This window comes from Salvelinus namaycush, chromosome 17, assembly GCF_016432855.1.
Source record: "Salvelinus namaycush isolate Seneca chromosome 17, SaNama_1.0, whole genome shotgun sequence".
Taxonomy (NCBI): domain Eukaryota; kingdom Metazoa; phylum Chordata; class Actinopteri; order Salmoniformes; family Salmonidae; genus Salvelinus; species Salvelinus namaycush.
In genome coordinates, this window is record NC_052323.1 from 15,953,183 (window position 1) to 15,966,225 (window position 13,043).

The window sequence follows — 13,043 nt, forward strand, 5'->3', positions numbered from 1 at the left end:
AAAACACTACCTAGATTAGAATTTAGTTCAACTACCACCAAGCTACTGAAAACACTACCTAGATTAGAATTTAGTTCAACTACCACCAAGCTACTGAAAACACTACCTAGATTAGAATTTAGTTCAACTACCACCAAGCTACTGAAAACACTACCTAGATTAGAATTTAGTTCAACTACCACCAAGCTACTGCAAAATGTAATTAAATGACTAGTTGAACTACATGTAGTTCACTACTCCCCAACACTGCTTAATTAACTTGATTTCTACTCCCCTGTTCCTTTTAGTAAAAAAAACAAGTCATATTTAAAGATGTTTATTAATTTATAATACCTTAAAGCAGATCACTTCTTAATTTTTTTTACATTTATTCATATTGAGATAAATTTCATAGCAGTGACATTGGTTGACAAACACTAACCAAAAGACTCACTCAAAGGAAGGAGCCACACTGTTTCCATGGAAACCACAGCCACCCAAGACCAATCGCCCTCCTACTCAACCACCTGCATAACTATCCCACAGTTCTCACCCACACACACTCACTCAGTATTTAGGCACAAGAGCACACACACACCTGACAAACACACACCCATTACTCACTCTCAAATACACTAAGGCTGGGTTTACGCAGGCAGCCCATTTCTGATATTTTTCTCTCCACTAACTGGTCTTTTGACCTTTCACATAAGATCTTTTTCAGAGCTTTTCGGTCAAAAAAAACAAGGCCAATAACTGAAATATATATCCGAATTGGGCTGCCTGTGTAAACGCAGCCATACTGTCTCACTACACAGACATCTCCCCAGCTCATCCACTGACACACAGAACATGATCTACATTCCCAGACATATACATACAACCCCTGGAACAAAAAGTATTCAATTAACAGGAGTCAGACAAAAACGGAATAAACAACACAAGATAAAAAATTGCAATATTAATATGATTACAGAATGAATCAAAAATCAAAAAGGCAAAAACAGACAGCATCCAAACATAAAGGAGGTAAAAAATACATAATTTCCAGACGGTACCCTCACCAAGCCCTTGCTCCCCCCCATGCCTCTAGCCCTTATGTCCTGTAGGGAGCACTCCCACCACCACCTCACGGTTGACTGGCTCCTGGCGTCGATTCCCTTACTCCTCACTCAGGTCAGACGGGGAGTGGCGAGGATACGGGGCTTCCTCATGAGACTGGGTGTGGTACAGTCTAAACGGTCATGTGGATCAGAGACGTAAGCCATTCAGAATGACACAAAATGGTCACTCAGAAGCACTCCAAAGTATTTTCACTCAGTTTAAAAAAGGAGAAAAAAAAAAGAAAGCAAGGCTTCACAACCAGGGGGAGGACACTTAGGAGTTAGTTTAGATTCTTCTTCTAGCTAAACCAGTTCATCCTCAAGGAGGTGATCCAACATGACAATGTCACACACATCCACTCAGGTGTTGACACAGCTGTCCATTTACAACTTTGAACTCTTCCTCTGTGTTGGTCCAGGAACGAACACATGTGGCCCATGGCACAGAAAGATGCACCACTCCAGTCCACTGGTGCTATTGCAGACTAAACACTCCCTGCCAGTATGAGGCAACTACTGTACACAGTCTACATCGGGTGAGGGGGACGGCACTTTGTATAACAGTAGGAAATGATTCTCTTCCTCTAAGACGGGAAGGGGATGGGAAGATTAAGACCATACATAAAACTTACAAAGACACACTTTCAAATAAACAACCCAGTTAAGTGCCAAACCCGTGGGAACTTCCATTTCATTAGCAGAAAGACACATGGAGCAAACTGTATGCCGTGTCTTCAAGGGTAATGCAAACAACTGTATGCACAGTACGGGTCAAAGTTCCAAAGAGTTTGTTAGTGTTTCTTTGTAAGGTGAGTCTTCAAAACCTGTATATCCCCCCCGGTTACACAGGATATATGCTCCTCCTGGGTAACCACAGATATTATATGTACAAATTCTTAACATGATTTTACAACAGAGAGAAGGAAAGGCAAAATTTGGCAAAAGGGTGAACAAAAGAAAATCGATTTGAATAAATTGGCACGAAAAAAACCTACATAATTCCTAAGCCACCGATTGGGCCAGAGTGCAACAAACACGTGCAACAAACACACGCCCGCTGACAGCTCTGTGACCCATCTTCCTGTGATCTCCCCAAATCCAGGGTTGACGGGCAGACAGAAGCCGAGCATAGGATGAATGTGGGGGAGGGGAGTGAAAGGATTGTTGTTTGTTGTTTTTACAAGAGCAGACAGCAGTTGCTCTCTGTGATCTTCTCCCGGTTACGCTGACCTACAAAGAGGACGATACAAAGAAACTTGACATCAGACAACGAAAGAGAAAATATCACATCAGGCTTTCAGGTTTAAAGGGACAATAAGGCCTATATCTGTAGCAATTACAGCTCAACAGTGTCCCTGACACTGGTGTTAAGTACTTAAGTAGTATTTTTTGGTATCTGTACATGTATTATTTTTGACAATTTACTTCACTACATTCCTAAAAAAAATAATGTACTTTTTACTCCATAAATTTTCCCTGACATCCAAAAGTTACATCTTGAATGCTTAGTAGGACAGGAAAATGGTCCAATTCAAGCACTTATCAACAGAACATCCCTGGTCATCCCTACCTCCTCTGAACTGGCGGACTCACTACACACACATGCTTCGTTTGTAAATTATCAAATCGTATTTGTCACATGCACCGTATACAACACCTTAGTGAAATGCTTCCTTACAAGCACTTAACAATGCCGTTAAGAAAAATAAGTGTTAAGAAAGTATTTACTCAAACTGAAGTAAAAAATAAATAAAATAGAAAAATAAATAAAGCGCAACAATACAATAACGAGACTATACAGGGGGTACCGGTACAGAGTCAATGTGCGGAGGCACCGGTTAGTCGAGGTAATATGTACATGTAGGTAGAGGTAAAGTGACTAATTATGTCTGAGTGTTGGAGTGTGCCCCTGGCTATCTGTAAATTTAGAAAATGGTGCCATCTGGTTTGCTTAATATAACAAATTTGAAATGATTTAGACTTTTACTTTTGATACTTAAGTATATTTCACTAATTACATTTACTTTTGATACCTAAGTTTATTTAAAACCAAATACTATAACTGGCTGACTACACCGCTCGCAAAATAGATTTAGAAATCTATATTATTCAATTATTGCACCCACACTGCTCACGAGCGTCTGCGTGGCCAAGGGCTAAAATAGAAGTCAGTTCTATTTGTGCCGCAGATCGCGCTGCAAGTCCTGCCTCTCCCATCTCCTCATTGGTTTATAGAAGCAAGTACCCACGTGCCATCTCCTCACTGGTTTTACCCACGTGGGTGACTGAAAGACGAACGAGGTCAGTGGCGGTAATGCACCTAATTTATGAAAGTTGCCAATATATATAAAGTCAAGAGAAGAAAAAGACTAGAAGGAGGAGAGGTGACTAGAAACGATTCGGTTGACCATTTGTGTGGATTAATTGTCAGAGTAGAGGACCTTGTGCATTTCAGGTAAAATAACTCAATGTTTATATCCCAGGACAAATTAGCTAGCAACAGCAAGCTAGCTAAATAGGACAAATTAGCTAGCAAGTGCAAGCTAGCTAGCTAAATTGCCATAAATATTTAATGCTTTTCGACCTGTCCCCAAATTAATGTAATTGGTTCAGAGTTTGTTTTGATATTTTAACCTGCCTGTCGTGATCGCGTTTAGTGTGGGGGGACAAAATAAATGTATGCACGATGGTGCACGCACGCAGCCGGTTTGGGTTCCGTGTCAGACTTTAGCAGTATTTTACTGGGTGACTTTCAGTTGTGTCATTATATTAACTTCTCTAGGGTAGGGGGCAGCATTCGGAATTTTGGATGAAAAGCATTCCCAAATTAAACTGCCAGCTACTCATCCCCAGAAGATAAGATATGTATATTATTAGTAGAGTTGGATAGAAAACACTCAGAACAGAACAGAACTTATTTAGCAGGCGAAACCCCGAGGACAAACCATTCAGATTTTTTTTTTTAGGTCACTCTTTTCAATGGATTTTCATTGGGGATCCAGATTTCTAAGGGACCTTCTTGCAGTTCCTACCGCTTCCACTGGATGTCAACAGTCTTGGTTGAGGTTATTCCTTTGTGTAATGAAGAAGTACGGCCATCTTGAACAAGAGTCACTCAAAGTGTCCTGTTTGTTAGAGGCGCGTGACCAGAAAGCTAGCTCCAGTTTGTTTTAATCCTGTATTGAACACAGATCATCCCGTCTTCAATTTTATCGATTATTTACGTTAAATACCTAAAGTTGTATTGCAAAAGTAGTTTGAAATGTTTTGGCAAAGTTTACAGGTAACCTTTGAGATATTTTATAGTCACGTTTCACAAGTTGGAACCAGTGTTTTTCTGGATCAAACGCGCCAAATAAATGGACATTTTGGATATATATCGACGGAATTAATCGAACAAAAGTACCATTTGTGATGTTTATGGGACAAATTGGAGTGTCAACAACAGAAGCTCGTCAAAGGTAAGGCATGAATTATATTTTTATTTCTGCGTTTTGTGTCGCGCCTGCAGGGTTGAAATATGCTTCTCTCTCTTTGTTTACTATGGCGCTATCCTCAGATAATAGCATCGTTTGCTTTCGCCGAAAAGCCTATTTTAATTCTGACATGTTGGCTGGATTCACAACCAGTGTAGCTTAAATTTGGTATCTTTCATGTGTGATTTAATGAAAGTTAGATTTTTATAGTAATTTATTTGAATTTGGCGCTCTGCATTTTCTCTGGCTTTTGGCCAAGTTAGACAGTAGCGTCCCGCCTAAACTCAGATTTTTGGATATAAATATGAACTTGATCGAACAAAACATACATGTATTGTGTAACATGAAGTCCTATGAGTGTCATCTGATGAAGAGTGATTAATTTTATCTCTATTTCTGCTTTTTGTTACTCCTCTCTTTGGCTGGAAAAATGGCTGTCTTTTTCTGTGACTTGGCTCTGACCTAACATAATCGTTTGGTGTGCTTTCGTCGTAAAACCTTTTTGAAATCGGACACTGTGTCTGGATTTACAACAAGTGTATCTTTAAAATGGTGTAAAATACTTGTATGTTTGAGGAATTTAAATTATGGGACTTCTGTTGTTTTGAATTTGGCGCCCTGCAGTTTCACTGGCTGTTGATGAGGTGGCGTCCCACATACCCTAGAGAAGTTAAGGCATTTTTAATTTTTTACAATTGGGTATGTTTTCCCACCACTGGTCCATGACAGCTAGGTGATGGGATGAGTCAGACAACCAGAGAGCGCAAGAGAAAGGTTCTCACCATGGGAGTTAGGTTCTGGCAGGGTCTCTCTGGCAACCAAGTGCATGACAGTTGTTCGGCCAGGGGGCAGCTTTAAAGCTTTGAAAACAAAAAGGACAGACAATGAACAATTCATATGCAGAATATATAATCACAAGATAATCCTCTTTAATTATGGCATTAGTAAGCATGCTCAGAATGTCCATTCTCCATCTTTGATGACAAGTTCATTACAGTGAATGTCCTCAACTGTGGCACATTTTAAATCAGAATTAATTTCAAAGGACAAAGGTCATACAGTATTCACTAGTGTATTTTAGCCCGGTAGCATGGTGTGTGTGTGTGTGTGTGTGTGTGTATAAGAGGGTCCATCAAGTACCGCCCAGGGTGACGCTGCCATGCAGGAAGCGTCCCTGGAAGATGAGGCGCAGGATGCTGGCGCTGCCCACCTGCTCCTCCTCCCATCCTGATGCAGAGATGAGACAACAACATTAGAGCAACACTCAGAAGCAGTCTAATATCACTAGTGCCAGACAGCCACTCAGACAGAGACTTCCTGCAGTGGTTGAACACACAAACATGGCTGCCATCGTCAGTGGTTTGAAGGCAGCATATAGTGTTTAGAGCCAAGGCATTGTGTAACAACTGTCCCTATAATAACTGGAATGTGGTCCCCGTGACAAGAGACAGAAAGCATGTTTTTAAATCCGACCCAGACTAAGAAGAATTAAGAAAGTTGCAAATTGACCTGATTAATTCTGCAATACAACTCAATATAAAAAAAGACAGTGTTGTGGTTGTTCCCTGATCCACGTCCCAACATGCACAAACTCACCCAAGGGCCAGTTATCAAAGACGTGCTTGGCGATGTCCATGGCCGAGTCGTTGGGGGAGAAGATGAAGTCTTGTGTCTTCCCACTGACCAGGATAAGACGCAGATTCACCTGAAAAATCGGCCAAACAAAACATCTTAATAATCCTACACATGGCTCTACAGAAATCCCACAAAATTTCAGAATGATACGGTCTACACTTCCACCCCGTCGAGCAATGAGAAGCATGTAGCTTAGCCTAATCACATGGAATCCTTCCGTTTTCTCTCACCTCGAATGACATGAGATGACCCTCGGAAGCCTGCACTGAAATTGACATTCCTGTCTAATTAGATTTCTCTGGTGCAGATCTCTGCCCCGTTTAACTGGGCTGCTTCCTTCAGAGAGGACTGAGCTCGTTGTGAAGTGAGCCCCTATAGCAGGACAATGCACAGATAAGGGTGGAGCTGGGGGGGTGAAGTGGGCCTTCAGCGCTGTGGGCAGCTCCTCTCTCTGGGCTGTTGGCCTAATGCGATAACCCCAGGTGTCCCAGACAGCCCTGGGCCACGTTATTAAATTTACATGGCCAATGCGTAACCCAGGGGCGTAGTTGTGTGTGTGGAGGAGGGAGGGGGCTGGGGAATTTTCCCTGCTCTTCTTTGTACCCACCCAGTTCACTAAATGAACCCATTGAAAAGAAATTGAAGAAAAAATGTGTTGGCCATGCTGTTGCACTAATTGTACTAGCAACTTACGACATGTTAGCCTTTAAAAGGAAAGAAAAAAAAAAAGGGACCATTTCATCTGTATTAGTCATTTACAGAATCCAAAGAATCCATTTTAGGAGACTTGGGTAATTGCATTTTCTTTCATAGATTTCAATCGCTCCTTGGTTTAACGATTACATCATCAACATGGTGTTTGCACAGTGTTTGGCTGGGAATAAATGCTCTCATTGAAAACCAAATGAGGACAACAAATGAAGGTAAGGCAGGTTGTTCAGTGTTCTGCAATGAGTCAAATTCCAAATGCCACAGAGAATAAATGAACCCCCCCCCCCCAACTAATTATGTGGTGAACTATGATTTCTCCAAAATAATAAGTCGTACGGGTATTGAAATCCATTTGGGAAATAGGGAAAGAAACAGCATTTTACATGAAGTTGTGCAACTCAGAGGTTACTGTCAGATGCTCCATGTAGGCTATGTAAACGGCATCTATTATAAACTCATCAATTCGACAATCATAAAATATCCGCTACCGGTAAGTAGCCTTAAGCATACACGGCAGCTCCTACACAGGAAGAGACCCCTGGCTCATAGCCTTCCCTCCTGCGGTGGCAGCAGCCCCAGGTCAGGACCTCAAATAGTGAAAAAAGCTCTGAAGCATCATTAGCCTATGGCCGGAAGCCACACTCCACCCCTGTGAATCTCTCCATCAGTTGACAGATCGTAACACGCTGCGCAAACACACTTCATCAGAGTAGATATTGGTATCCCACCACAATCCAATAAATGGCTTGGAAATCATGACAAATATCCTACCCTTACAAACACTATCATATTTTGGATACCAATATCAAAGTTACGGTAAAAATTGAATGGGTAATTCCCCCACATAATAAAATATGTTCATTTGTCCCTAAACTTTCTGGTGGTAAATCAGGGAAGCCAGAACAAAGAATCTGTGCCACAAGGTGTATTGTCAGGATAGTCCTACACTGAGCTGTTTACAAACACGCCGACCCTACTAAGCCCCTCCCCCTATGCACTGCATAACCTCTGAGTGGGGTTAGATACCAAAGTCATCATTAACAAGCCCCCTCCCCCCCATCCCTGGCTTCCCTTCATCCCTTTTATCCTCAACCAAACAAAACAAACTCTAATCTGCCTAGCTGCCCTTGGTTCTTTTTTTAACCATCAAGGATATCCTCTTAGAATATTCAATCAAGAGAAACATTAACTTCAAAAACTCAGCTTTGAAGTAACAGAAAAGGTCTGTGCAACACATGCGTGCATTGGAAACAGAAAGGCACTTAGACCGTATTGCTACTAAGTCACTCTGGATAAAAGCGCCTGCTAAATTACCAAAATATCAATGTAAATATGAACAAAATATTTGCAGAAGTAGACAACTCTAGAGCACTACAAGCTGGCATAGGTACAACAGGGCAGGCGGCCTAGAGTAGCCTATCAGCCTTTTCATTGATTTGAGATCGTTTGTGATTTCAAATTTACTGGTTCTCCTCAGTCCCTACAATCAATCTCCTCTTCATCCCTGATTTAACACAACAGTGCCATGGTCCTTTGCCTTTACACATGTCAACTGGGTTTGTTTGGAGAATAACCGTATCCAAAATGGGTGGAGCTGTGATTTTGTGATAGGAAGACAATCAATTAAGGCTCATCTAGAAAAAAATGTGGGTCAATCTCAAAATGTAGTTTGACAGATGGTGATTACAGAAACAGCTATTCTGTTTGTGAGTGTTAACGTTAGTCCCTGATCCTGGCTCCTAACCCCCAAATACATTTGGGCTCCCGAGTGGCGCAGCAGTCTAAGGCACTGCATCTCAGTGCTAGAGGCGTCACTACAGACACCCTGGTTCGAATCCTGGCTGTATCACAACTGGCCGTGATTGGGAGCCCCACCAGGCAGCGCACAATGGGCCCAGTGTTGTCCGGGTTTGGCCGGTGTAGGCCGTCATTGTAAATAAGAATTTGTTCTTAACTGACTTGCCTAGTTAAATAAACATTCCATTTAAAAATGGAAAACATAACATGCATTATAACCATTTTAATATTAGACATACAGGATCTTATGCAGTAAGGATTGTGTTGGGTTGCAATGAATACTCACCATATCGAGATCCCTTGCAGTTGTCATGGTTCTGAAGCAGATCTGAACAGAACCGAGTGCACTGCGCTTCGCTGGTTGAGACCGGGCCAACCCCCTGGCACAAAGAGCACTGTGTGCGTTTCACTACTCTCACCCCTCTTTCCTTCTCTGCTTTCAACAGCCTAGCACCTTCTCAAGCGCGCTGACAACGTGAACAAATTGGTTGCTATATTCGCCCGTTCGTGTGATATCTGCGAACGATAGAGGCTAGTAGGTAGTAAGCTTATCTGCCCAATCAACCACTGTCTAGCAATCATACACTCACTGCTAGACAGTCGCTATTTAGTTAGCATTTGGCTAGAAATTAGCTAGCTAGCTTCAGTAGCTTGCCAACACGAATACTTAGTTAGCTATTACAGTCACAAACACATTAGTTAGATGGCTCTAAACTCGTTGCTTTAACCTTAATAACGATTTTTACTGAAAACCCTCCACTACTGCTTGACAATATGTAACTAGTAACATGACTAACTAGCAAGGAGCTAAGTTAACTAGCTAACGTTACTTCTGGGTTGTGGCAATTTACAAGGTTGGTTTCTTGAAGAAAACATATACTTCACTAACGATTACGTTTGAGTGAAGAAGCTCATTACGGAAACATTGACAGAAATGTAAAGTTAACTTATTAGTTAGCTAGTTACCTGGCTAAAATCAAAAAAGCTAGCTAAGGTTAGCTGAAAATATCGGACTGCGGCAGAAAAGCGGAACAGAAAAGACAAACTCCGATATCTCTACCCTTAATCTTACTAATAACCTCACAGTTTCGAATACTGTACCAGTATAAAACAAGTACTTAAATATTTAGCTACGCATCCCAATGGTTAAAAGTATCCAATGTTCGAGGGTTTCTGTTGGTCAGAAAAACATCGAACCTAGCTGCTGCTTGTTGAAGAATAATGGCAGGACATTTAAAGACACAGGAAATCAGCTGGTTGTCAACATAGGAAACGAAAATACACCACAACAAAGTATGTCTTGCCATAAGATTCCATTTTGATTGAACAAGTTATGACACCAAGGCAATAAACAACATACATTTGGATAATTTGTGTTGAAGCCACCTTTTACAGAAAGACTGGTAAATTATAATTGAAAGTTAAGCCAGAAATCAGTTTATTTTGGATGATTAAAATTTACTTACAAAACATTTATACACAGTAATTTCTCTTGACACATTTACAGATATAAAATAGTTTAAATAGAACATGTTCTCATGAGTAAGAATACAAATGGTCATGAAACTGTCAGTACACAATCTATTTTATTTTTTAAAATACTGTTCTGATGACCTCAAGGTTATGTGTGTTAAAAGCAATGTTTGTAAACATAATGTTGTAATTTACTCCACAAAACATTGTACGGAGACACTTATGTAATCTGCAAGGCTTTGCAACATGATGCTGTAACAAGCTTTGAGCCCTTTGGAACCATTAAAAATGGTTAAAGAACTGTAATAAAACAAGCATGCCAAACAAAAATACCAACCACAAAACACAATAGAATGTATAATTAAGCAAGAAGGCCCGAGGGGGTGTGGTATATGTGCACGACAACGCTGAGTGCCTGGATACACCACTTAGCCATGATATATTGGCAATATACCACAAACCCCCGAGGTGCCTTATTGCTATTATAAACTGGTTACCAACGTAATTAGAGCAGTTGCGTCATACCCATGGTATACAGTCTGATATACCATGAGTTTCAGCCAATCAGCATTCAGGGCTCCAACCACCCAGTTTATAATGTCTTACGAATTGAAAAGGATTAGCAAACCGCTATACACATGTACTTGAAAGTAAACAGTTCAACTGACAAAATAACATTGTAAAAGCTCAAAACAGAGAGAATGGAGAATGTCAAGCACAAACAATATTCATTGTTAATGGAATCATAACCTCTCTTTACAAAGTTGTTTTTAGAAACAATGACAGTCTGAAAATATCCCCACTTTCACTCACAGCTATTTGTAGTTTGTTTTCTAGCCCATTTTCCAATAAGACTGGACTGTCTTGACCTTAAAATCTTCATTTGATACCAATAACAGCGGATATCAATTGTAATTGATAATCTGTGGTGACAATTTCCACATCAAACAGGCATAGAATACAAATAACAGTTTCATACCCTTGAAGTGAGGAACTGAAAATGTAGACTGAGGCACATAGTTAAACAGCAAAAAGTTGATGTAAACAACACCACACAAAGTTTCTATAAACAGAACTTGACTGAGGCTGGTGGGCTTTTCAGTTCAAGTTATTACTACATTCAGTTAGACACTCATTAGAGTTAGCGATTAAAACCCAGGCCCCTCTTTCAATGACACAATTATATACAAACAGTTATGTACAGAATTATACATGGAACCAGTCAGGTGGGTAACATGTACCACAAGCTTAAGACCTTCGAACAGAAATGTAACCTGAAAGCCTTTTAATGCAACTCCAGAAATTATACTAGTTTCATGTATTGGAATCCCTTCTCTGCCTTTCACTAGTGTCAGTTTTGGGCTGAATATACTAATCCCCCCCCCCCCCCCCCCCCCCTTCAGTGTACCTTCCTACAGACATCTCTCTATTTGGTAGAGTTTGTATATCATCATGGTACAAAAATAAGTTATTTCTCTCGTCACACAATCTCTACCCTTAAGCCTTTGAGTGCATCATTTTAAACCGAATAATTATTTGGGCAGCTCTTAAAATAAAAAACATTTTAACATACATAAATATATATATGTATATGTATCCAACAAAAATATACATGCATGTTTCTGTATAAATATTTAAACAAATTTATATAAATGATTGTTTAAAAGAATATTCAAAATTTGAACTTTTGGGTAAGGACTCTCTATAGTGCAGACAGTGAGTTCTGGGGTTGTTTGACACTCTGCTTGGTATTGCCTGTCCTCAAAGAACACAAATAAAACCATAGTGATTGACCTACATGGACAGGAGGACACGCAACACCACGTACCCTGTTGATGTGCTTACTGACTCACAGGGCAAAGACACAAGAGACCAGATGTCATTTGGGGGAAAATGGCTGAATTGAGGCAGAAACAACCAGGCACTAGAATAACACGTTAAAGTGGAGAAACTCTGTTTCCTTACCATTTCTACCACCTAAATGACATCATCATTGAGACAAAGAACCCTTTCAACATTTAGATATGCAGAAATGTGGCAAGTTCATGTTGACAGAGTATATACAGTGCATTCGGAAAGTATTCAGACCCCTTGACCTTCTCCACATTGTTACAGCCTTATTCTAAAATGGATTTAAAAAATGTAAATATCCCCTCAATACCCCATAATGACAAAGCAAAAACAGGTTTAATAAAAAAAAATATATATTCTAAAATTTAAAAGAATTATCACATTTACATAAGTATTCAGACCCTTTACTCAGTACTTTGTTGAAGCACCTTTGGCAGCGATTACAGCTTTGCGTCTTCTTGGGTATGACGCTACAAGCTTGGCACACCTGTATTTGGAGAGTTTCTCCCATTCTTCTCTGCAGATCCTCTCAAGTTTTGTCAGGTTGGATGGAGAGTGTCGCTGCACAGCTATTTTCAGGTCTCTCCAGAGACGTTTGATCGGGTTCAAGTCCGGGCTCTGGCTCGGCCACTCAAGGACATTCAGAGACCTGTCCCGAAGCGACTCCAGCGTTGTCTTGACTGTGTGCTTAGGGTCGTTGTTCTGTTGGAAGGTGAACCTTCGCCCCAGTCTGAAGTCCTGAGCGCTCTGGAGCAGGTTTTCATCAAGGATCTCCCTGTACTTTTCTCCCTTCATCTTTTCCTCGATCCTGACTAGTCTCCCAGTCCCTGCTGCTGAAAAACATCTTCACAGCATGCTGCTGCCACCACCATGTTCCACCGTAGGGATGATGCCAGGTTTCCTCCAGACATGACGCTTGGCTTTCAGGCCAAAGAGTTAAATCTTGGATTCATCAGACCAGAGAATCTTGTTTCTCATGGTCTGAGAGTCCTTAGGTGCCTTTAGGGAAACTTCATGT

The 13,043-nt window shown here is 40.7% G+C and overlaps 1 protein-coding gene across 2 annotated transcripts; it reads right to left on the minus strand.

Moving 5' to 3' along the window:
* Positions 1-300: 300 nt before the first annotated feature.
* Positions 301-9,944, minus strand: LOC120062343 (ubiquitin-like protein 3). 2 transcript variants are annotated; one of them, XM_039012240.1, is made up of 6 exons: positions 9,668-9,944; positions 8,988-9,217; positions 6,155-6,263; positions 5,699-5,785; positions 5,341-5,418; positions 301-2,312 (listed from the first exon to the last, which is right to left on the minus strand). In XM_039012240.1, the coding sequence occupies exons 2-6, from the start codon at positions 9,012-9,014 to the stop codon at positions 2,260-2,262; spliced, it is 354 nt and encodes a 117-aa protein (XP_038868168.1). In that variant the 5' UTR covers positions 9,015-9,217; positions 9,668-9,944; the 3' UTR covers positions 301-2,259. The 2 variants fall into 2 exon arrangements, with proteins under 2 accessions (XP_038868168.1, XP_038868167.1); XM_039012239.1 differs by having other exon boundaries at positions 8,988-9,944.
* Positions 9,945-13,043: the final 3,099 nt, after the last annotated feature.

Bases quoted from the DNA above. Each gene is read 5' to 3' on its own strand.
- LOC120062343 (XM_039012240.1), bottom strand. From the start codon at position 9,014: ATGACAACTGCAAGGGATCTCGATATG. The intron at 5,786-6,154 runs GTGAGTTTGTGC...TCTCTGCATCAG, and splicing joins CTTTGATAACTGGCCCTTGG to GATGGGAGGAGGAGCAGGTG. The intron at 2,313-5,340 runs GTGAGAACCTTT...TCCTCTTTGTAG, and splicing joins GCCAGAACCTAACTCCCATG to GTCAGCGTAACCGGGAGAAG.